The following is a 26,216-nucleotide window of genomic DNA, read 5'->3' on the forward strand; positions in this document are numbered from 1 at the left end:
GTAATTATTGCAGTTTAAAAAAAACTGCAATAATTACACTTGCAGGGTTAAGGGTAGTGGGAGTTGGCACCCAGACCACTCCAATGAGCCGAAGTGGTCTGGGTGCCTGGAGTGTCCCTTTAAACCTTGTTTAGTTGGCCCATGTTAGCCTTTGTGTTTGACATGCTTGATTTATCTGAAATTGTGAACACTCCAATGTTGCATAACTATGGCAAACATTGTACATGAGAAGGAGAAAGAGCAATACTGTTTAATTTCTCCTCCTCTCTCTATGCCGTTTCTATGCTGACTGCCAACTGCAAAGGAGCGGGCTTATAACAGTGACAAACAGGGAGTTAAGATGGAGCCCACCAGTTGCAGGATAAATAGATAAGATTTCAACATTTTATTTTTCACACTGCACAAATACATATGTATTAAATATGGAGATAAGTAAACATAATATGAAAAAATCTTGGGTAGTGGTGGTTCCTTTTTAATACTTTATGGATAATTATGAATACCGTAGCTAACAATTCTGCGAGTTGTCTTTTTGTTCATTTACTTGTTTCTTGGCAATCATTTTTTTTTTTTTTTTTTTTATCACAGGGTAATAAACACTCAGCCGTCACATACAGCAAAGCAGAAGTGTTTGCTTTCTTGGTATGTATTTTTTAATTTATGTTCTCTTATATAATATGCTTTAATTGACATCTCTTACTTATTATTATCTCCATTTATATAGCGACAACAGATTCCGTAGCGCTTTACAATATTATGAGGGGGGTGTTTAACTATAAATGGGACAATTACAAGAAAACTGATATATAATGCTGCCAAATTGTGATTAATAATACATAGTGTATGTGTTTATATATATATTATTATGTTATTTATATAGCGCCATCAAATTCCGCAGCGCTTTACAATATAATTTCAGATAGGTAATAGTTCTGCACTCATGGTCTTCTTCAAATGAATTTCTTTATTGCATTAAAAGGTTGTCCAGGGAGATCAACGTTTCAGTCCCTAACCAGGACTTTCATCAGATCAGGATATATATTATACAAGATCCAGCACACTCACTCATCCACTGAACAGCAACTTTAAAGCTCACAGATTTAGATTTATTAGTAATCTAGGCATAATGGGGGTTTAGTTACAGTAAATGATCATACATTGCATAATCCTGCCACAACGCCAATGTATGCCATTCTTGGCAAATTTTACTGGCAGGCTAATGCAATCTATGATCATAGATTGTAACTAAACCCCCATTAATTTTGCCTAGGTGGGGTGTTTTGAAATTAACCGATTACATTCTGTGCAACTTGAAATTGCTGTTTAGTGAATAAGTGAGTGCACTGGATCGTGTGCTGCGTTCGTTCATTCTCACATTAACTCACACAGGGGTATTCACTAAAGTCCAAATCGCCCCGAACCAAATGTGATAAAACCATCAGGCTGCGTGTCGGGACATTTTGACTGCAAAATCTGGACATTGTTGATGGTATTAGAATAAAAAGGTATAAACAATATACCAGCGAGTGGAGCGCTATAATGAATATTAATATAAATAATGAGGGGGTATACTCACCCCTCCAACATAGTGATACAATGTGTCCAAATGTACATACAAAGTAATACAACAAAAAGAGAGAATATAGTGCAGATGGTTTACAAAAATAAAAAATGAATAATAGTAGCAATTGGTTGAAACCACTCACGTGGGTTGGAGCCTATAAGCTATTGGCTCCGTAAGTGACTCCTTTTTGCTCTTGAGGCAGCAACACACCCCTTTATCCCAAACGATGTTCTCCCGAAGATATGGAACAAGCAGAGAGAGAGAACCTAATAGGTGGTATTGTACAGATAGTGTATACAAAATAGTGAGATAGTAATGGTTATGCTCACCTTAGACAGAGCCTTGAATTCCTGGCTCTGAGGTTTGTTGGCAATATGCTAATTTATTGGGATAGCATTCCCCACATAGTGTTCCTGGAGGCTAGAAAGGACTATATGGACTAATATAAAAAAATAACGATTTATTGTAGAGATAAAAAATAATAATAAAAACAATATTAAGACTTCTCAAAAGCATATAAGCTAAATGGTAGAAAGTCCAAGTATAAAAGTCCAAACTCCAGCTAAACGCGTTTCACTCTTGTATGAGCTTCCTCAGTAGCTGTGAAGTAGCCTCAGGAATCTTCCACTTTATAAGTGTTCTAAAGTTAATTCGGATCCTCCCTTTGGGGTCACCGGAAGTGTGATTATCCAATCATAAGGTCAGAGTCTCTTTCAAATTTCTTATACTGATCACCTGTAGTAAAAAAGCTTACATTGGCTGAATTGCCTGTCAATCAATTAAAAAACTTGATTAGAACGAATTCTATTGGTGGTTGGATGGGGCTTTCTTTTTCAAATTTCTTATATTGATCACCTGTGGTAAAAAAAAGCTTGCATTGGCTGAATTGCCTGTCAATCAATTTAAAAACTTGATTAGAACAAATTCTATTGGTGGTTGGATGGGGTTGTCATGCATAGCACCCATTATGGGCAGTGGTTGGTGGAAGTGACATCACTTCCGCCCTCCAACATCTTCCCAAATGTCATTGTAAAAAAAACAAAAAAAACTGAATATTAACAAAGTAAAATAAATAGATGGGTACAATAACAGAGAGGTATCCCTCAAATATAAAATAAAATAAAATAAAAGGGATTACCAAAATGGGGGTCGATTAAAAACTTACTGGATGAGAGAGTGCAATCAAAACAAACTCCTCCCATTGGAATTCAAGACTTCATTTTTTAAAGGGACATAAAACCAAATGGCATAAATTTGCAGATGGTGCAGATATAATATGATAGTGTTAAATATATGTTAAGGATAATTAAAGGAAATGACAGAGTTCAAAATCTATATTTAGACCTTTGGGTTGTAAAGTCCCAAGGCTAAAAATCCACCTCATTTCATTTTGAGCTAAAATTTTGTTAAAATCACCGCCACTCCTATTTCCTAAAGTTTTGTGTATGCCCATAAATATGAGCCCCTGAGGATTGCTGTTGTGTGTAATCTTGAAATGATTGGATACACTGTGTCCTTCATATCCCTTCTTAATGTTCCTTATATGCTCTTCTATCCTAATATGCAAATTACGTTTTGTGCAGCCCACATACTTGAGGCTGCATGGACATTCCAATAGGTACACTACATTGGTTGAATGGCAAGTGATGAGATTGTTTATGTTGAACTCTTCATTTTCTTTAGTACTTTTGAATTTCTCTACATGTCTTTTTTTGCTTCCAGTGTTCCTGCACGCCAAACATATTCCACAACCAAAGAAACCTTTCCTAGTATCAATTGGCTTTATGCTGCATGGTTTTCTGATGTGGTTCCTTACTAGTAATTTTTTCATGTTAGGTGCCCCTCTAAAGATCACCTTGGGTTTGTCTGGTAGAATGGTGGACAGGACTGGGTCTTCCTTTAGGATTGACCAGTGTCTATTAATAATTTTTTTTAAATGACGGTTACCATGACTGTAATTACAGAAAATAGGTATGTTGTCATTATCATTAAATCTTTCTTTATTCTCATTAATCCCTTTATCTGTTAATAGGGTTTCTCGCTTAATTGCCATTACTTGATTAAGATCTTTGGTTAGATCATCTTGTTTATATCCTTTTTCCAACATTTTACCTTCTAATTTATGCGACTGTTCAATAAATTTAGTCTCCTCAGTGAAGTTTCTTTTTATCCGGATAAATTGGGATTTGGGGATTCCCATAAGCCAAGGTGTAAAATGACAGCTCGTGGTGTCAATAAAACTGTTTACATCTACTTTTTTAAAATGAGTGCTAGTTTTGATTTTATTATCTTCAATAAAAATGTCAAGATCTAAAAAGTTCACTCTCGTTTTGTTAAAATCCGTAGTGAGGGCTATGCCCCAATCATTATTGTTCAATGTATTAAGGAAGTTTGATGGTATTCATCAGTGTCCAGATTTTGTAAATTAGGCACTGAACGCTCTTGTCTTTCTCTCCCCCCTCTATTTTTCTCTCTCTTCTCCCCCACTCTCTTGTCTCTCTCTTCTCCCCCACTCTCTTGTCTCTTTTCTTCACTCTCTCTGACCCCTTCCCCCCACCTTTAGTGTAGCGTGGCCAAGCTCCGTCCGGTCCGCGGTACAGGAACTTATGTTTCCTGTACCCAGGCGGCCTGACAGGAAGTGTTCACTTCCTTTCAGTCAGGCCGGGTACAGGAGACGGATGCTCCTGTACCGCGGACCGGAGCAGAGCTCGGCCACGCTACATTGAGGGACTGACAGGAAGGAGCGCTTTGCGCTTTCCTCCTGTCGATCCCTCTTTTCTTTTGCGCCCTAATAGACGCACCGGTCCGGACAGCGCTGCAGCTGCCTGAGGCTCTCTATAGAGCGCTCAGGTGGCTGTAGCATGAGGGGCTGGCGCTTCTGGTGGCGCCCCTTCTAAAGCAGCGCCCTAGGCGACTGCCTAAGTCGCCCATAGAAAGCGCGGGCCCTGCAGGTATCTTTGCAGGGGGATTTATAGAGGGAGAGCAGACCTGCTCAGTAAAGATCCTGGATGGGAACACTTGGGATATAGAAATAAATGTAGCTATATATTTAGATTTATTTCTTAATTGTGACTGCATGAATGACTGTGTATGACGGTGTCTGTATGACTGTATATGCCAGTGTCTGTATGACCGGATCTGAATGTTTGTGACTGTATGACTGTGTATGTCCGTGTCTGTATGACTGTATCTGAATATCTGTGCCTGTATGACTGTTTATGCCAGTGTCTGTATGTCTGTGCCTGTATGACTGTATCTTGACATCTGTGTATGAATGTATCTTGACATCTGTGTATGACTGTATCTTGACATCTGTGTATGACTGTGTCTTCCTGTCTGTGTATGACTGTGTCTTCCTGTCTGTGTATGACTGTGTCTTCCTGTCTGTGTATGACTGTGTCTTCCTGTCTGTGTATGACTGTGTCTTCCTGTCTGTGTATGACTGTGTCTTCCTGTCTGTGTATGACTGTGTCTTCCTGTCTGTGTATGACTGTGTCTTCCTGTCTGTGTATGACTGTGTCTTCCTGTCTGACTGTATGTCAGTGTCTGTATGACTGTATGTCAGTGTCTGTATGACTGTGTATGCCAGTGTCTGTATGACTGTGTATGCCAGTGTCTGTATGACTGTGTATGCCAGTGTCTGTATGACTGTGTATGCCAGTGTCTGTATGACTGGATCTGAATATCTGTGCCTGTATGACTGTTAATGCCAGTGTCTGTTTGTCTGTGTATGTCAGTGCCTGTATGACTGTATCTCGATCTCTGTGCCTGTATGTCTCTGTATGAATGTTAATGTCAGTGTATGTATGTATGTCTCTGTATGTCTGTGTACGACTGTATGGTTTTTGTAGGACAGTTTCTGTATGTCACACTATGGCTGTATGTCTGTGTAGGACATTGTTTGTAACCCTATGTCTGTATGTCTCTGTATGACAGTCTGTGTGTCTCTCTAAGAGTGTGTGTGTATCTGTATGACTGTATGTCTGTATGACAGTGTACCTGTATGTGTAGATTGTATGACAATGTGCCTGTATGTTTGTGTCTTTGTGCATGTATGTCTAACAATAAGATAGTGTGAGCGCTCCAATAATAAAGAACTAGATAAGTGTAATAATGTCCACCACTTCAGCAATAACATGTTAACTAGAATCTCAGCCACAACTTTAATTAGCCAGACAAAAAATTAAAACACACTCTTTTTGGCTTAAAAACACACATATAGTGCCTATTTATTAGAAACAAAAAAAAAGTGTAAACCAGCAAAAAATAAAATCCCTGACAGCTGCCGGATACAATTTAGCAGGCTAGAGTATCACTAATTAGCCTTTCCACATAATGCAAAAATAAACATGTCAAACCGGTTATACAAATGTAATAATTCACACAAGCACCTTGTAAAAATAAGGGTTTCCCCCCAAAAGTCATAAATCTAGCTCCAGTGAGGGGCCCCTCCGCTGAAGCTCATAGCCCCTCCGCTGGTACCAGAAAATAAAAACATTAAAACAAACAAAAGTTATTAAAATAAAAGGAAGACCGGACAAGGAGCTCAAAAAGGGGGTGCAGGTAGGTGCTGAGGGTGTTACACAGGGACTTCCAATAGTAACGTACCCTATTTGCCACACTACACACCGGGCTTAGGGAGCACGCCAATGACCCTGTTAAATCAGTCTTCAGGTAACCGCGTTGAGGACTGTCCGGTACCAGGAACCGTAAACCAGGAGGTAGAGGTTGTGCTGGGGTCGTGCTGAGATCGCAGTAAGGCAATGAAGTGGTGAAAAAATGAACACGGTCTACGCGTTTCGTCTGCAGATCAGACTTTCTCAAGACTGGTGTTCATCACAACAAAGATCAGCCTACAGGGAGTGCAGAATTATTAGGCAAATGAGTATTTTGACCACATCATCCTCTTTATGCATGTTGTCTTACTCCAAGCTGTATAGGCTCGAAAGCCTACTACCAATTAAGCATATTAGGTGATGTGCATCTCTGTAATGAGAAGGGGTGTGGTCTAATGACATCAACACCCTATATCAGGTGTGCATAATTATTAGGCAACTTCCTTTCCTTTGGCAAAATTGGTCAAAAGAAGGACTTGACAGGCTCAGAAAAGTCAAAAATAGTGAGATATCTTGCAGAGGGATGCAGCACTCTTAAAATTGCAAAGCTTCTGAAGCGTGATCATCGAACAATCAAGCGTTTCATTCAAAATAGTCAACAGGGTTGCAAGAAGCATGTGGAAAAACCAAGGCGCAAAATAACTGCCCATGAACTGAGAAAAGTCAAGCGTGCAGCTGCCAAGATGCCACTTGCCACCAGTTTGGCCATATTTCAGAGCTGCAACATCACTGGAGTGCCAAAAAGCACAAGGTGTGCAATACTCAGAGACATGGCCAAGGTAAGAAAGGCTGAAAGACGACCACCACTGAACAAGACACACAAGCTGAAACGTCAAGACTGGGCCAAGAAATATCTCAAGACTGATTTTTCTAAGGTTTTATGGACTGATGAAATGAGAGTGAGTCTTGATGGGCCAGATGGATGGGCCCGTGGCTGGATTGGTAAAGGGCAGAGAGCTCCAGTCCGACTCAGACGCCAGCAAGGTGGAGGTGGAGTACTGGTTTGGGCTGGTATCATCAAAGATGAGCTTGTGGGGCCTTTTCGGGTTGAGGATGGAGTCCCAGTCCTACTGCCAGTTTCTGGAAGACACCTTCTTCAAGCAGTGGTACAGGAAGAAGTCTGCATCCTTCAAGAAAAACATGATTGTCATGCAGGACAATGCTCCATCACACGCGTCCAAGTACTCCACAGCGTGGCTGGCAAGAAAGGGTATAAAAGAAGAAAATCTAATGACATGGCCTCCTTGTTCACCTGATCTGAACCCCATTGAGAACCTGTGGTCCATCATCAAATGTGAGATTTACAAGGAGGGAAAACAGTACACCTCTCTGAACAGTGTCTGGGAGGCTGTGGTTGCTTCTGCACGTAATGTTGATGGTGAACAGATCAAAACACTGACAGAATCCATGGATGGCAGGCTTTTGAGTGTCCTTGCAAAGGAAGGTGGCTATATTGGTCACTGATTTGTTTTTGTTTTGTTGTTTTTGTTTTGTTTTTTTATTTATTTTTTTAATTCTTTATTTTTGTTGTGCAGGTGATTACAAAGCATAAACGTACGCCACAACAGCGTGCATGAATGGTTAAACATAGGATTAGCAGTGGCATGAGAGGTCTGCACATTTTTGTTTTAAAATGAAAATAACAGGCTGTTTAACAATATTAGGTAAGATTACAAATGTTAGGCTAGACAAGCTTGTGTTCGTAGGGCATTACAAGCAAAAAGATTAAAGTAAATAATAATAGAGAAACTGAGCTTGATAAACGTGTCCTGCTGGTGAAATATAAAATAGAGTACATTGCGCTGGTTATTTAGGCAGGCTAGTGCAGGTGGTTCAGTTAAACTAGACATATGCTAAACATACTGCGTGGAACTAAATAACATGCATGGTCGAGTAATGCTAAAGAAGATTTGTCGTTGACAGTTCAATAGGAACACATATTGCGAGGTGGGTGTCCTGGCTGTGAGTTGCTGCCAGTGGCGATAGTGCTCCTCTAAGTCAGTTCCTTCATCCTATGCCCATCTGGCATACCGACCTGTCCAGCATGAGGGTATCGAGCAGGGACTCTGCGCGGTCAGGGAAGGTGTTAAGGTCCTTCAGCGTAGTCAGCGGTTTCAGCCGCCAGGGGTGGGTCTTGTACCTGCGGGCGCTGTTCTGCCGTGGCTTTTCCGGTCCTGTTTGTGGTGAGGAGTTGTACTTTGTCGGATGTGTACCCAGTGTCCTAGTGTCTCTGCCCTTCAGGTCTGTTCGGTTGATGGATGGTGTCGGCAGGGGTTTTGTCTGGCGGGGGTGCCATATAGTTTGCGGTCTGTTGGGGTCCCACTTTGTAACGGGCGGTCTGCAGGATCTTCTCACCCGGTTCAGTGGCACCTGTGCCCGGCTTTTATGTGGCGGGTTCATGTTGGATGCACCATGTCTGTGCTTTATCCTTCGGATCTGCATTTCTTTGAACCGCGTTCGCGGTGCTTGTGCTGAATGCGGGTGGCCCGCCAGTGTATTAAGGGGGGCGCATCGGCTTCGTGTCGCTGAGGCAGGTACCTTTACGGATCGTGGGTTCCCAGCCTCGATGCGGTCCCAGAAGCGCTGGCAGATCGCGTCGAACTTGGCCCTGAATGCCGCCGCCCAGTCCTCATCCCCTCGCTGTTGCAGAGGGACCGCTCTGTCGGCGGCCATCTTGGCCAGGCCAGGCCTCGTGGTGCTGTCATGGCGGTGTGGCCCGGGTCTGTGTCCCAGAGGTATGTGTCCTATGCTGGAGGACCGGGATGACCCCCGCCGGTCCAGGGGGGGGGGGGGGGACAGGGGTCCGTCCGCAGCGAAGCCCCCAGTCTTGGCGGTGGGAGAGCGGCCGTCTCTCCTGCTCCCGCCTGCTGACTAGGCCTCCGATGGTCACCGGGCAGAAAACTCCCGTTTCGCTGCTTGGAGGGTAGCATTCTGTTCCTCTCGGCATTCCCCATTGTTTGCTGGCTCTATCGGCCCGCTTAAGTCACGCTTGGGTCGGGGAAAGCTGGATAAACTGCGGAGTCCTGCAGGAGCTCACAAGGATGTCGACCGCTCGGCTCTGCGGTCAGGCCCCGCCCCCGTTTTTGTTTTGTTTTTGAATGTCAGAAATGTATATTTGTGAATGTTGAGATGTTATATTGGTTTCACTGGTAAAAATAAATAATTGAAATGGGTATATATTTGTTTTTTGTTAAGTTGCCTAATAATTATGCACAGTAATAGTCACCTGCACACACAGATATTCCCCTAAAATAGCTAAAACTAAAAACTACTTCCAAAAATATTCAGCTTTGATATTAATGAGTTTTTTGGGTTCATTGAGAACATGGTTGTTGTTCAATAATAAAATTAATCCTCAAAAATACAACTTGCCTAATAATTCTGCACTCCCTGTATATACCCATTACTTAATAGATTAATTGAAATCATACAATGCATTACTAATAGAACTGTTGATTGTAATCATATGCTGTATAGCGAATTCAGTTCAAAACAGTAAATAATAAACATTAGGAGGATATTCCTCAATAATAAACTATAGATAATAAACTAAAAAATATATAACATTAAAAATCAAATAAACATAACCTTGTAGGCAAATGGACCATAATAGTAGAGGCAACTCCATAGATAAACTATAAACTAAAAAGTGACCAGATATACAGGGCTAATTGACATAGCAAATTGAATAAGTTAATAAATGAAAAATAAAACAAATGAGGAAAAAATCTGTAATTGCCCCATTGTGGGAGGGTTGTTTGCCTGTACATATCTAGGTCTGTATGGCTGAGGAGGAAAGAGACACCCAAAGGGGCTAGGGGGGGGGGGGAAAGGAACACACAAAGGGTCTGTGGAGAGTAAGAGAAACACAAAGGGGCTGGTGGGAAAGTAAGAGAAAAAAAGGGTCTGGGGAAGTAAAAGACACACAAGGGGGGTTGTAGGAAACACACAAGGGGGGTTGTAGGAAACACACAAGGGGATAAGACATTCAAAAGATGGGATAAGAAATACGAAATTGGCTACAGAAGGTAAGAGGTTTAACCCCTTAAGGACCAAACTTTTGGAATAAAAGGGAATCATGACGTGTCACACACGTCATGTGTCCTTAAGGGGATAAAGAGGGGGTTGCAAGACACATGGGTAAAGATGCATTTTTTTTGGGGTGGGGGGGGGGATGCATCTTAGCCTGCGTAGACAAAACTCCTTACACCCACAATCAGACACTGTATACATACACTGCCACAAACACACACAGCATACACAACAGGATATGGTATACACACAAAACTACACCCACACTCTAACACAGTATACACACTTACACTTACTGCTACACATAAACAATGCTACACACACAGTCAGTCATAGTACACACTGTAAATAATATTTTAGCAATTTAGGGAACTTTCCTCTTCCAAATGTTATGCAACATCCGTAATGTCGTGTCCAGTCACATCAGGTATGCATAATTCATTATGCAAATTTGCATGGCTGGTATTTTTCCTCAAAAAAGGTGGCAACCCTAATTAGGTTCCTTTCCCCTGGGGCCAAGGAAGCTAGGTTCCCCTCTTAAAATTTAAATTATCCCCAATTCCCATGGTTTGGTGCATGTGCGCACTTTGTTTTCCCTGTTATTTCCCATGGGATGATGCCTTTTCCCAGTTGCTAGTTTTGTTTAGCAGATATGCCCTACCTTCTGGCAGTTGGGGGCATATGGAGGTACGTTACCTCTATTATAGTAATATGGCGATCAGTAATATGGGGGTAGATTGCCTTCATAAGAGTTATATGGGGGTTCATTTTTGGCCACCATGAGGTTGTTGATTAATCTCTGATTCCTGTGCTATAGATCTAGGGGCATTTGTTACTTTCCGAAAGAATCGAACCAATGTTACAGAGTTAATCAGACCAAGAGAATCCTGACCGCATTTGGCTTTCCTAAATATGAAAATTGACAATGTGGTCGACATTTGGTTGAATGGAAAAATCTGGTGAAAATGACAGAATTAAGACAACAGTTTTAGAGAATAACTCTGATTGATTTTGTTTGTTGTTTTTGTTATTTTATATATAAATTTAATTTCTCCAATGTTTTATTTTAGCGTAACTTTGAAGTGGCAGATAAATCTGATGTGACTTTTATCAAAACAGTCACACTGTTGTTTTCAAAGGCTTTGAGGAAGTTTCAGGGAAAGGACCTTGAAGATAAGGTAAACATTTTCAAACACCTAATTGTGAATGTATGAATTTCCTTTTTTTTCTTGGGTGTGTTAATAAGCATGTGTATAAAAATGCCAGGATTGAAATGTTACTGCAAATATATATATATATATATATATATATATATATAATTTTCTGCTAGGAGTAAAAATGACGCATGTGAAAATGGGTTATTTGGGCTATATATATGCTTATTTTTTTATAAACTGTAACAAACTGGTCTAGTAAAGGATTCTATCAAAATCAGTTTACGGATTGAAAGTATCATGTCCTTAATTTTGGCATCTTCGTTAAAAAAAACTGCATGGTGGGTGATTTTATCCATACATTATTCTCTTTGACATACATGCCCTGGCATGCTCAAGAAGAGTATTGGTTACGCCACCAGGCAATATCGGTTGTAATTTAAAATAATCTGTTTCCAATTAGTAAAATGTTCATCAGGAGAGGGATTGAATTAATGGAAAGCACTGGTACAGAGCAGGATTTGTCCTGGTGCTGGCAAAAGATCATATAAGCCCAAGCCAGGACGTGTAAATATAGTGAAGATATATATAAATGAAGTGCATGTTAATGGGAAATAATTTGGGATTTACTGTGTTATACATTTCTGCAAATCCATCCCTCTTCACTCAACTCTGTGTGATTTTCAGCAATGCAGTGTTATTTTGTTTTTAAGGAGTGCTTTGGAGCTGAGCCAGAGTCTAGTGTTGATGAGGAAGATCTCAAGAGTCCCAGAACATATTCAGGTATGTCAAATAAAAAAAACATCTTATGTGACTGAGCTACACTGCCCATTATTATTATTATTACAGTGTAAATTATTTTCTACCTTGAATTAGGGATGACTTTTGGTAGAGTCTAGCAGGAGACAGACATCATCAAAAATATATTTTACATAAGTGAATTTTTTTTTATGTCTCACTTCAAAGAGTAAAAGACCAATGGGAAAAGAAAGCAAATAACGGTCAAGAGATACGGTTGTTTTTTTTTTTGTTTTGTTTTTTTACTGCAAGTTTTTCCTTTGTTATTTTACATGGTATACTTAAAGTAAACCTGTACTCTTGTATGAAAAAGTCTCTAAATAAAAAATAATTAACTTTACCAAAAAGGAGGATGGAGGAGGATACGACAACTGCTGCAGGGGGACTCACCACATGATATAGGCTTTGCAGATTATGCCGATAGTCTGTCATGTAGGGGAGAAGCACAATTAAGCACATTTTTCATGGCTATCTATACATCTGTACCTATTTCACATTGCTAGCACAATGTATAGATGGAAATTACTATGGAGATTGAAATGTGCGAAAGTGCATGACCGTTTCCCTATAATGTACTACAAATCTTACATTTTCCTTTATTCTGTTTTATGGTGGCAGTACATATGAGTATTCATCTTCTAATGACCAGGCAATTTATAATGACTAAAATAAAAATATTATATTCCACCCTTAAAATTAATCCTAAAGATATCCGTTTTTGCTTGTCCCATGTTGTAGATGGTGTGGATTTACTACTGACTAGTATGTCCGCAAGGCATATTCATTGATGCTCTGTTTTCTATGCCAAAGTTTTGTGGAAGAATGACCCAGGAGGCATTCAATTTTACTCCAGCGTGGAGTGCTGTTGATGCTTACCCAGGAGGACTTTTTCCTGTCTCTTCCATGAGAAGTGTAGCTAGGGCTGTAAGCAGTGAGACTGCAGAGGTATGACCCATATACCAAAACAGTTTTATTAAGCTAAATTAATGAAATCATCTAATTTAAAGTTAGTAAAATAAATGTGACCCCTAAGGGTTAAAAATAAATCTAATTTAATCCCTGAGGGTAGAAAAAAAAGTATAGTACTGCAAGCCGTGCTCAAATGGCAGGTAAAGGGTTAATTTAAATGTATTTTTCCCAAGAATGCAGTATAACTTTGCAATCCGCATTTATCAGTTGCTCACTCTTTTATGTCTAACATTCTGCAAATATTGTGCATGATTTATTAAATTATCTGTTTATTTTTCATCTCTTGCTATTGTCCCCTAACCATCATATTCTAATATACACCATTTCAACATTGCAACAGCTATACCAATCTTTCTGCTACTTTTCAGACAGAAGTGTTCTGTTTCCACCACTCTAATAAATATAGCCGTGTATTCTATTGGATACTTTGGTTAAAACTGGTAGAATTTACTTTGAAGAAAACACGTTTTAGACCACTTTAATTAATACAATCAAAATAATGATGGAATTTAATCTTTCACTTTTCAGAACACTTGTAAATGTCCTGATATTATTATTATTATCGCCATTTATGTAGTGCCAACAGATTCTGTAACGCTTTACAATATTATTAGAGGGGGATTTAACTATAAATAGGACAATTACAAGAAAACCTACAGAAACAATAGGTTGAAGAGGACCCTGCTCAAACCCGCTTACAGTCTATAGATATATGCATATGGAGTTTTTGTATTTGTGCAATACCAATATGTGTGTTTATAAGTGTTCATGTGAGCATGCATTTCAGTCAGTGTTTGTTGTTACTGTGTGCATGCTCATTCTTTGTCAGCACCTTTGTTTGCTGGTATTCCTCTATACGTCTGTGTGCAATATCAGTATGTATGTGTGTGTTCCTGTAAATGTAATCTTAGTATATATGTGTGTATCCGTTTACCTTTGTGTATGCCAATTATCTCAGTATTCCCAATTCCCTTGATCCATTTTCTATCTTCTGCACCCTTATTATGTCGCCCCAGCACTCCTCATTATATTTTCCTATTCTCACTCGTTTCCCCCACAATAAATTTTTAAACTGCTACCGGTAGATTGGTTGAGTGTCTGTACAGCAAAACGAAGGGTGGAATCATCTAATAACAATAAAACCTGATGTATAAATATAGGCTGCTCCAAGTATAAAGTTTAAAACATAACTATTATTCAAAAGCACAAAATAATTGTACACATCATAGCCCATATCTTTAATAAAGTGCAAAGATTGATTACAATTCCCACATAACCAGCCTAATGCGTTTTTTTGCTGCATTGCACTTGATCCTAGGCACAGAGAGAGCGAGGTACTGTTGAGCTGTTTGTGCAGTCTTCAAACCCTGCATGCCTGGCTTTAGGCCTGTGAGTGGAGGGGCCAGGTATATTAACATAATATCAAATCCCCATTTCTGCTTCACGATACTAGATTGATGCCAGCGACAAAGGCTTTAGGACTACACATGGACAGAAAGCTTTAGTAATAAGCGGCCAGTGGTGTGATCTCCCCAGCAGATCTGTGGTTATGAATCAGGCCCACTGCCTAAATAGACCGTGAGTGGGCCACGTTTGACAACCCTGTGCTAAAATAACTGACATGTTGAAAGTAGTGCAGACCTTTAAATACAACTTTTTACATTTAGGTCTATAAGTTATAGACACAAATATGACATTTTGTTCATGTTACTATAAACAAAAACTTTTTAAAATAAAAGATAATGTAGATAATCTTAAAAGAACCACACATTTATAAATAAAACATTGTAAATCTGTGCATATAAAATAAACCTGTGAATGTCTTTTTGTCTGTCTGTCTGTCTATCTCTCTCATTATTCCTAATCTTCCCTTAAAGTATATTTTTATGTTTTAGGCTCCAGGTCTGTCTCCATTTCAATACAGCCACTTCATACCTCATCACACAAACAGAAGGCTAAACATAGGAGGAGAAAGACTTATTCTCACTCTTCATCAAGATCACCTTCATCAGAGCATGTTCGGTCAACCAGTCGTTCTTCACTACAGATAACTATAAAATCAGCCAATGTAGGAGAAAATAGTAACATCAAAGAAGAGCTAGGTGAGATTGTCCTCAGTGAAAATGATAATACAGAAACCTTGGAAGTGATTGATACACTTGAGGAAAATTGTACTTCCAATCCTGATCTTGAAGGTATAAACTATTGGTGGTTTTCCTTTTCTGTCTATTTTCTGTGTTTAATATGCTCACATCTTACCAGATATAAGCTGTGTGTACAAGGCCCTCAGTTCCTTTTATTAAACCAATTTTTTTTTTTTTTTTTTTTTTTAGACATTCTTTATTTATGAGAAATTTTTTCCAAGTAAGGGAGGGGTACAGAAAAAAGGAAAGGGAGGGGATAGGCAGGGGAAACAAACATCAAATTGCAAAGAATGACATACATCGGCTCAGTATATCGAGCCCAGCATTGATACATAGTCGAGCATAATGTTTCACCAATGACATTGTCACAATCAATGCACAGCGTGTCCGCCTAAGCGGGTTGTGGTAGGCGATGTGGGGCACCTTCCTCAGGTGTAAAATGTATTACAGGCGCGTCTATAGCTGTCGGGTGAGTCAAAGGTTGGGTATAGGAGGGGGGTGGCTGGGTCTGGGAACTAATCTTCGTCATAGGAATATGGGTCGGGGTAGCAGGCGAGGGTATCAGGCGTCTCCCGGAGGGCCGGGAATACGGGGTCAGGCCCGTCCCCGTGCAGTATAGGACGTCCAGGGATACCATTGGAGGGCGCACTTGTCCGAGCGCTCCCGCAGGGACGCAGTTAGCATTTCCATCCCACGGATCTCCTCAACCTTGTCGACCCATTGCTTGTAAGTGGGTGCCGCCTGGCTTTTCCAAAGCAGCGGGATAAGGCTTTTCGCAGCAGAGAGCAGGTGTATTGTGAGGGATTTTTTGTACTGTTGAATGGGAATGGATGTGTGGTGGAGGAGCATTGCCAATGGCAAGAATGGGAGATCTGTGTCCGTGATTTCCTTAATTTTGTCGTGTATCATGTGCCAGTATGGAGCTATGCGTGGGCAAGACCACCAGATATGAAGGGTGGTGCCCAGGGTGGAGTGGCATCTCCAGCAGTCGCCAGAGGTTGTACCGTGAATGTGTCTGAGCACTTCTGGGGTTCTATACCATCGCGTGAGTAATTTGTAGCTCATCTCCTGGTATTTAGAGCTAATGGAGCATTTGTGGGTTAGTAGAAAGATTTTGCCCCACTCCTGGGCAGTCAAGCGCGTGCCCGTCTCCCACTCCCACCTGTCCGTGAACCCCAGTGTGCCCTCATTGTCCGGTGTCAGTAAGCGTACGTAGAGGTGGGATACAGCGTGATCAAGGTGTTTTCTGTCGGTGCACAGTTGTTCGAAATCGGTCAGTCGTCTGTGAATGTGGTCTTTGCCTTGAATATTTGTGTAGTATGTCTTCACCTGGTGATAGTGGAACGCGTCTATCAGGGTCGGGTGCTGGGTCGATATGACATTGGGTAACGGTTTAAGGGCTCTGTCTGCGATCCACTGATGCAGGTAGAGCCAGTCCGTCTGGTGAAAATTTCGCATTGCCGCGGGGGTGAGACCGTCCGCGAGAGACGGGTTATGTGTGATCGGGGTCAGTGGATTAGGTGATGTGGTGAGCCTGTGCGTGAAGCGTAGTGAGCACCATACCCTAAGGGTGGCGTCTATGAGGGGATTTTGGAGTCGGAGCTCAGAATATGTAAGGGAGCCAAGCCAGAGTCTAGCAGGGATCGTACCGCGGGATTGCTGTACCTCCATGGACACCCATCTCCTGGTACCCGTGTTCGCGTGCCAGTCCACCACCCTTTGTAGATGTGTGGCCTGGTAGTATCGTTGCACAGAAGGTAGTCCGGCCCCCCCTGCTGCCTTTGGGCGTTCCAGGGTGGCTCTGCGAATGCGGGAAGCGGAGCGGTTCCATACAAAGCTACGGATGTCTCTGGCCAGTGTACGGAAGAACGATTGCGGAATCGCGACAGGTAATGTCGTGAAAAGGTATAGTAGTCTGGGGAGGACATTCATTTTCAAGGCTTGTATGCGGCCGAACCAGGTGAGATACATTGGGGACCAACGTAGGAGGTCCTTTTGAATAATTGCGAGTAGGGGGGGAAAGTTCATCGGGTAGAGTTGTGCGAGATCTCTCGGTAGCCAAGTGCCCAGGTACCGTAGTCTGTCTGGTCGCCAAGAGAAGGCGAACTCTGAGCTCAACCGATCAACCAGCTCGGTGTTATCGAGTAGGGGCAAGGCCTCTGACTTGGACATATTCAGTTTCAAGTTGGAGACTCGATGAAAATCGCGGAACGCTTTGAGGAGGTTAGGGATGGAAATTAAGGGTTGTTCCAGGAAGAACAACATGTCGTCAGCATAGGCGGCAAGTTTGTGTTCCTCTGCTTCCAGAGTCACCCCCGTAATACCCCCGTCCCGTCTGACCGCCTCCAGGAAAGGTTCTAGAGAGAGGGCAAACAGGAGGGGGGACAGGGGACAACCTTGCCGCGTGCCATTGCTGATGGGGAAAGGTTTCGTTAATGCACCATTGACGCGAATGCGCGCCGTCGGGGTCGTGTATAAAGCCGCCACCCAGTTGCGCAGCTGCGGGCCAAATCTGAAGTGGTGGAGGGTGGACGCGAGGTATGACCAATCTACCCGGTCGAACGCCTTTTCGGCATCCGTCGATAGCAGGACAACCTCGCGTTTCTTGGATTTAGCGATATGGATGATGTTAAGGGCCCGGATCGTGTCGTCACGGGCTTCCCTGCCCGGGATAAACCCGACCTGGTCTGGGTGAATCAGATCCGGGAGGAGCGGGGAGATCCGCAGTGCTAGCGCTTTAGCAAAGAGCTTAAGGTCCGAGTTTAGGAGCGAGATCGGGCGGTAACTCGAGCAATTAGACGGGTTTTTACCTTCCTTGGGGATTATGGTGATGGTGGCGGCTAGTGTGTCCGTCGGGAACTGCCCTCCTTCGCGAATCGAGTTCAGACCTGAGAGAAGTTTAGGCAAGAGCGTGTCACTAAATGTGCGAAGGTATGAGACCGGTAATCCGTCCGGGCCCGGTGCTTTGTGAGGTTTCATGCACTTTAGAGCACCTCTAAGTTCGTCAAGTGTCAGGGGTAGTTCTAGGTCCTCCGATTGTTCCTGGGTGAGTGTTTTGGCTATGTGCTGGGAGAGGTAGTCGGTGATTTGTCGTTGGTGTGTCTGAGATGTTTGTCCGTGTGCGGTCTGTGTCTGGTTGTATAAGTCAGCGTAGTAGGTCTGAAAGGCTTCAAGAATGCCTCCTGGGAGTCGCATGCTACGTTGGTTGGGTGTGTTTATTTTATGAATGTGTTGTGTTCGTCTTTTTGTCTGGAGCATCCTTGCTAAAAGTCGACCACTCTTGTTAGAGTGTTCATAAAAGTATCTGGCTGACTTCGACAGTGTGTGCAGCAGTCCCTGCGAAAGGTGATCCCTAAGTTCCCTCCTAGCTTCAGTCAGTTGTAGGTAGGTGTCGTCGTCCAATGTCTGTTTGTGCATGTTCTCCAAGTCAGTAACCCTGGTGGTGAGATTGGTGAAGTGCTTGAGTCTATCTCTCTTCCGCTGAGTGCAAATGGCGATGTAGTGGCCCCTCACAACACATTTGTGTGCCTCCCAGACCGTCAGGGGTGGCGTGTCCGGGTTGTCGTTAGTGTCGAAGTATTGTGTGAGCGTCTGATGTGTGGATGCGCGGGTGACCGGGTCTGTCAGCAAGGATACGTTCAGTTTCCATTGCCTATCCTTCGGTTTGTAAAGTGGGGAGCTCGTGCAGACTGTAACCGGGGCGTGGTCCGAGTGGGTCATGATTCCAATGTGCGCGTCGCGTAGGAGGGAGAGGTATTCCTGGGGCATGAAAATGTAATCAATACGGCTATAATGGCGGTGGACGTGTGAGAAGTGTGTGTAGTCTCTGTCATCGGGGTGTGCGGTTCTCCAGCAGTCAACCAGTCCTAAGTTAGTAAGAGCCCTAGTAGCCGTCCGCAAGCAGTGCGACGGGTGTGTGCACGTTCCTCGTGACGTGTCCAGGAGTGGGTCAAGTGGCATGTTCAGGTCACCTGCTACCAGAAGAAGCCCCTCCCTGAACTTGTTCAGTCTATTTAGGGTGCGGGAAAGAAAGGTGTGCTGGCCGCGGTTAGGAGAGTATAAGCATGCGAATGTGTACGTGTGGTCAGCTATCTTACCCTTGATAAAAATGTACCTGCCTCCCGGATCTCTTTGGGTCTCTACGTGGCAGAAGGGTGTGTTGTGTGCGAACAGTATTGCTACACCTGCTCTCTTAGAATCAGGGTGGTTGGCATAGTAAGCCAGGGGGAAACGTTTGTTTTCCAGTTTGGGAGCATTTGGGCCCCGGAAGTGCGTCTCCTGCAGGAACGCCACGGACACACTCTCCGCCCAGAGACGACGGAGCAGGTGCGAACGTTTCTCCGGCTGGTTGAGGCCCCCGGTATTATTGGACCAGTATTTAAGCAGGGCCGGGCCGAACCCCGCTCCGGCCCCCGCGCGGCAGACGCCTGGAGGATGGGGGTTCGTCATTCAGTAAGGGGGGGGGGGGGGGAGGAGGGGAGGGAGAGTCAATGCAACGTGTGAACCTAGACCGGTTGACAGCGTTCGGGAGACTATGGGTCAGGAAAGTCTCGTAGAACTACGGTCCTATTTACAAAGAAGTTCAGTTGCGTGAGGTGCGGGGAAGGCCACCCACGAAGTCTGTGTCACGTGAGGGGATGTAATCGGCACCCATGTCCCTCGGCTCCCGATCCGCCGCGGGAGATGGCTGTCTAGATCCTTGCGTGTCCGGGGGGGGAGGGGGGGGGGAGAAGAAGGGGGGGGTGTCAAGTCCGTCGGTAGCGTAGGGGCATCTGCCAGCACCATGGGTTCGTGTCCCTCTCGGGTAGGCGGGCGGAGGGGAAAGGCCAGGTGGGGGGGGGGGGGGGGGGGGGAGGGGGCGGGCCCCCAGGGCAGGCCTGTGGGGAGTGGTAGTCAGAGCCGTTTGTCATGCAAAGATACGGTTAATACAGCACAGTGTAATACAATACATTGCAGAGTAACACATGTGAACAGAACGTTATATTCTCAGCATCGGCTTTGTAGCCCAGGTCATCAGCAAAACCATAACATAATTCGGGATACCACAAACATTTTTCTACGTAAATATAACAAGCACAGGGCATGGATCTCTTGGGTGTGCGTATGGTACTAGTATTACAAAGAATAACTATATGGGGGTTGGTCTACAGTACCCATAATAGACGGTGTGCCTTGCATCCCACAAGGGCCTTGCTGCGCGTGCCTGAGGTATAGTGGAAACCTGGGAATGGGGCGCGGCACGCGTGTACAGGGCGCTCAAGTGGGGTGCGGCAGTAAGGGGGTCGCCACGTGCGGCACCAAGCAATGTAGCATGTAACCGGGTAATAAGCGAAAGCAGTGCAGTACCAGCCACAGTTGCGTATGATGCCGCCGGTGGTACGTTCGGTATAATTTAGGTGTATCGGCTATGTATAAAGGGCACATGAATGGTGGTAGTGTACCCATTACGCAAGGAAGATCAGTACCCGTTACCCCGGCCCATGGGCGAGCTATCCTATTATACAGGGTGTGGCCGTGCGGTAGCGCAGCGGGGGGTGACGGCATAGTAGGCATTTTCAAAAAACGCATGCCATGGAGAACGCTATGGTACCTATGCCAATTTTGAAATACACGTTTTTAACTAAACACATTCGAAATAAAGCATCACAAACAGTTAGGTATACAAGAACAACAAATCAATTACTGAAGCCTCTCGGGGGAACACGTGAAAGGGGGCAAAGGAAGTGGTCAACAATATGAGTGTAATATAACATGACCTGCATCGGGCAGTGTGGTGCAACACCAACAACAGCCGCTTAATCCTTGCTAGGTGGGCGGCAGGTACTAGGGCATTAAATGCCGCGGGTGGTTCACCACTGCATCTCTAAGACGGGGAGCAATGGGGTGGGTTAACATGTGGAACACAGTGCAATGCATTACAAGGTATATGAACCAGTGAGGTGGCACGTTAATCAACGTTAGCTGCGGGGTATGCGCCAGGGGTGTCGACTCGAAACAAGTTAAGCATGTTGTGGGAAAACAAAGTCGAAAACAGTGGATATAGGCAAGAAGCATTATACGTGGGGAGACGTACCCCAATACCTTGCCCCCTGAGTATGCCAACCTGCTAGGCCCGGGTATGACTAAGAGCCAGCACTACGTGAGGTTGAGCAGCCCAAGCCCGCCTCCCAAACAGTCCAACGCATTACAGCCCACCCGGTACGGTCCGTGACCCCAAAAAAACCCCCCCACCCAAAGTGCAACTCTAAGTCTTAAGCCCTGCAATGAGCCAGCGATAATGTCCCACTAACCTGTGGTCAACTTCACAGTGTCCACCCCGTACAGGATGAGGTCGGCAATCATCTAAGTCAGAGGGACGGGTGTGGTACCTGAATAAGGGCTAGGTAGCGTAGGATGAGGTTCATGGTTCCAGGCAAAGATGGTCGGTAGTGGCGTCACCGGGTGTTATTCTTCTGGGCCGACAGGGCCACCTCGACGTTGCGGAAGGGGGGCAACACGTTCGCCCGACAGATTCTCGGCCGCTGGGTGGGGTCCAGTCGGACGTGCAGACGGATACTCAAGAATCCAGTTAGAAACGTGGACATGTGGCAGTCCAGTGGACTGGAGGAATCTGGTGACATCGTTGGGCCAGCGCAGCGTGTGCCAACGGTTCTCGATCTTGGCTTGTAGGCTGAATGGGAAGCCCCATTTATAGGGAATCCGCTTCTCCGTTAGCATGTTTGTGAGCGATTTCAGCGCTCTGCGGGCATCTAGCGTGAGAGGCGACAGGTCTTGGAATAGCATGACCTGGGAGTCCATATATGTGAGCGTGCGTTGGGCCCTGGCCGCTCTCATTATGGCGTCCTTGAGTTGGAACGATGTGAGGCAGCAAATCAGGTCCCTGGGCTGGCCATCTCTCCTAGGGCCTCGGAGCGCTCTATGTGCGCGTTCCATGGATATATCAGGGGGTGCGTCTTCTCCCAGCAGGTACAAGAAAAGGCCTGTCAGTAGTTCTCGTGGGGACTCATTGTCGGCTTCAGGGAGGCCCCGTACTTGTATGTTGTTGCGGCGGCCTCTGTTGTCCAGGTCCTCGACCTGTCTGCGCATCTCAAGGAGTATATTCCCCTGCCTCGCTGTAGCTAGGTCTGTGGCCTGCTGGTATTGCACAGTTTGGAGGCGAGTCTCTTCCAGGTCGTCCACCCTCTGCTCCAGGGCCGTCAGGTCCCTGCGCACCGCGGCTACCTCTTCCCGGATGACAGTACGCAGCTCCGCGACCAGGGCCGTCTTGTCACTTCGGGTGAGCATGTTGGCCGATATAGCTGCTATGTCCAGCGACATTTGTGACAGCGCGGCTGCGCCGGGTGTGTCACTCGTGGAGCCCGCTAAGCTGCTGGTGCTCGGGGAGGTGGGCGCCATCTTGTCCGTGCCTCGTGGGTCCCTGAGGTGCTGAGGTGTGGACAGAAATTCGTCCATCGGACCGGGTCTAAGGTTGGTGTGGGGTGTAGGAGGAGGTCTCGGGGTCGTCATCCGTTTAGTTCTCCCCATGTGGACCGCAAAATTCGCTCAGGGTCTGGGTTTAGGCGGATCGGGGCCCGGGAGCTAGTGCAGCGTGCGACTTACTCCATGTGCAGTCAAGCCACGCCCCCCCCAATTTTGGTTTTGTAAAAGGCTAAAGGATAAGTAAAACTGGTACCTGGCAGAAACTTCATGTGCTTCATATGGTTAGAGATACAGAATTTTATGGATAAAAACTTTAGCTTGATCTGCTAGTATTGGTTTATATTTATGCATACCTTTGAGAAACAGAATTTGGGATTCTTGGCTTAGGGGTGTACTCCAATCATTCCAGAAGCTATAATAAGTGCTAACAAATGCACCCTTTATTATTTTTGAACAATGCAAGATTGTAACACATTCCCTTTTTTTTTTTTTTTTTGGGGGGGGGGGGGGGGTGTGTTTTGTTGTAGTTTTTTCCTCTCTCCAGTGTACTTTAATAATCTTTACAAACATATTCATATACTCAATGTACAATATACTCAATGTAACAAGTACATTTTACTGCAAAATATGCATGGATATGCATAGCATTTAAAAATAATTAAGGAGAATCATATGCAGAGCACGGTCCACAAATCTGTAAACTGCGTTGAGAATGAACTTTTTTTAGTGGAGTTTGGCGGGGGCTAATCTGCATAGGCTATAGACCTCTACTGTACAGTAGTTTATGGGATAAGTTCAGACCCTGTGTATCAGCAGTGGCAAAATAGGAAAAAAGTCTATATAATCAGGGCCGGCGCTACCTTAGCGCGCACCAGCCCTGGGAGGCGCAATGTCAGGCTGACTGTCAGGAAGGAAGCGCACTGTTCTCCCCTCTGGCCAGTTACTTCTTGTAGCGTGGCCAAGCGCAGATGTTACCGCCCGCGGAGCCCAGCCCAGCCTACTACCCTGGTGTCTGCTGAAAGCTGTGTGGCAGGGACAGGGATATGAATGGCAAAAACACCGTAATAGGTCGCGCTATAGAGAAGAAAATAAATAAAAAATAAATAAATGAGTATATAAATAAATGTAACACACACGCTAAAAGCGTAACATAGAAAGAAATACAAATAATAGTCCCAATACTTGATAAGCTTCTTATGGGTTCCAGTAGGCTTGTAGATACTTAGGTGTATAGTTTTTCCAATGGGAAGCTGGATTCTCTAATACTTGGGCTGTCTTGACTCGGTGGTAGAAATAAAAATGAGAGAACAGAGAAACTCCAATAGTGCAAACTGTGAGTTGATAGAAGTTGGATAAATACTAGGGAGGTAATTCACTCACCTATTTGAGAGCATAAACTAGCTCAAGTATGATTGGCATTCAGTGGCGTCTGCCCCCCACTGGTGGGATATAGGTGTTAATAATTCCTCGGTATGAAAGAGAAGGATAAAAGCCAAATATAGTGCTCACTGTTGATATGATAAAAATGAGTCTGAAAAGTAGGAATAAAAATACTCACATTTAAATGAGCAGGATGTACTGCTCAATATATTCACGTGGGTGGTACTATCCCCACCTAGGATTCTTTGACGGAAGTCGACTTCACGGTGATGTATGACCAGGTAGAAAGAAAATGAAAATAAAAATATAGAATAAAAGGTATATGGCAAATATATGGTAAAAAAGCCAATATTCCTTTATTAATATAATTAAAATATATAAAATAGCCAAAACGCGTTTCGCCACACAGGGCTTTATCAACTGGCAATAATTTTTGGCTTTTTTACCATATATTTGCCATATACCTTTTATTTACATCTTCGTTCTAATGTAGATGCATTTATTTATTTTTTTAAGGGGGATGGAGGGCGCCAAAATGTTTCTTCGCCTATGTAGCTAAAAATCCTAGCACCGGCCCTGTATATAATGCAAAAAAACTGTGACCGTTTCAGACTAGTGTGACCATTTACAGATTCAGTTAGGAAAATATGGATCTACAGACAATTTAAGTTGTTAAAAACACAGATTTGGTTCTTCATAGTCCTAAATCTATAACTTCAAAAGTTTACTCAGAGAGGGCTGAAAAGCTTTGTTTATTATAGTCCACTTTATATATTTATAGTGAACAAGACATCCTCTTAGGTCTCTTATTAAACAAAAAGTTACTTACAAAAATTGGACTCTGTCAGCTTTCCACTGGTTTATATATGTTACTAACGGGTGTAGTCAGTTATAAGTTAAATATTTTACTGAAGATGCATTTTATGTTTAATACTTTTTTATTGGGATAGATTCCTTTTCAATTACAAAACAATGACATAAAGTATTTCATTCATATATATACATACAACTACATATATTTATGATACGATATAGGTAATTTACATTATGTACTTTACCCAGATGGTATCAATACATTACATAACATAACAAACATTTAACGATACTTGGATGGAACAAGAAATAATAGGTATGGGCCAATCAACTAAGGTGATCTTTGATCTTGGATATCATATTGTCAGAGTGATGGATCTACTATCTATCGTTATTAAAATATACGGCTCTTTTTTCTTTTTCGAGCCAAACTACCAATTGAAATATTATATAAGTACAATGCCCCATGTATTTTACACAACTGATATCAGCATAGTTACTATTGAACAATACTTAAATAAAACAGGAAAAGAGAGAGAGTCAAATCAACTGAAACAATCTTTGATTTCAAGTATAAAGTTATCAAAATGATGGATATACTTTCTGTCGTTATTAGAGTATGCAACTCCTCTTTCCATTTCGAGTTGGTATAATAATTGCATTATAAACGGTCTGCTATCAGGTATGTGAGTTTGTTTCCAGGTTCTTGCAATTAGTATCTTTGTCGCAATAAAAGAGTGAATAGTTAATATTAACTGAACTCGTGGAAGTCTATCGCATTTAAGGTGTAATAAGCCTGAATGTGGGCTCTTTTTAACCTTGATGTTAAAAAACTCTAGAAAGCTGTATATTAGATCCCATAGGTTAGAAATTATTGGGCAGCTCCACCATATGTGTAGCATATCACCTTCATGCTTGTGGCATCTCCAACATAGAGAAGAGTTGGATATAGATATTTTAGCTAGTCTTGTTGGTACTAAATACCACCTGTGATAAACTTTAAAAAAGGTTTCTATTAATTTTAAACAATGTATATGTTTTCTCAATATTTTCATAGGAGTACACCAATCGTTATCAGTCAGTACTATGTTAAGATCTTTCTCCCATTGTTTTTTAGCAGTAGGATAAATATCTGAATAAGTTTGTCTGATCAGATCTGTAGCCATAGAGCATATCGATTTTGTTGTTTGTTTCTCGAAAATCTTATATACCAAGTTATTTAAGCCACTATCTCTTCTTAATAGAGATTCGTTTATAAATCCTCTAACTCTTAGGTAAGGAAAAATCTCTGTATCGGAAAGATTTAGGCTGGATTTAAGATCCTTAA

General features: G+C 43.2%; 1 protein-coding gene across 1 annotated transcript in view; it reads left to right on the forward strand.

Annotated features, from left to right (window-relative positions):
* Positions 1–26,216, forward strand: part of LOC134607981 (uncharacterized) — a 72,483-nt gene that overhangs the window by 40,740 nt on the left and 5,527 nt on the right. Inside the window, exons 8-11 of the mRNA XM_063450599.1 lie at positions 589–642; positions 11,283–11,390; positions 12,080–12,149; positions 15,029–15,328. Of these exons, the coding sequence (XP_063306669.1) occupies positions 589–642; positions 11,283–11,390; positions 12,080–12,149; positions 15,029–15,328 (532 nt within the window). The remainder of the gene's footprint in view (positions 1–588; positions 643–11,282; positions 11,391–12,079; positions 12,150–15,028; positions 15,329–26,216) is intronic.

The sequence above is a fragment of the Pelobates fuscus genome, chromosome 4, assembly GCF_036172605.1.
Source record: "Pelobates fuscus isolate aPelFus1 chromosome 4, aPelFus1.pri, whole genome shotgun sequence".
NCBI lineage: Eukaryota > Metazoa > Chordata > Amphibia > Anura > Pelobatidae > Pelobates > Pelobates fuscus.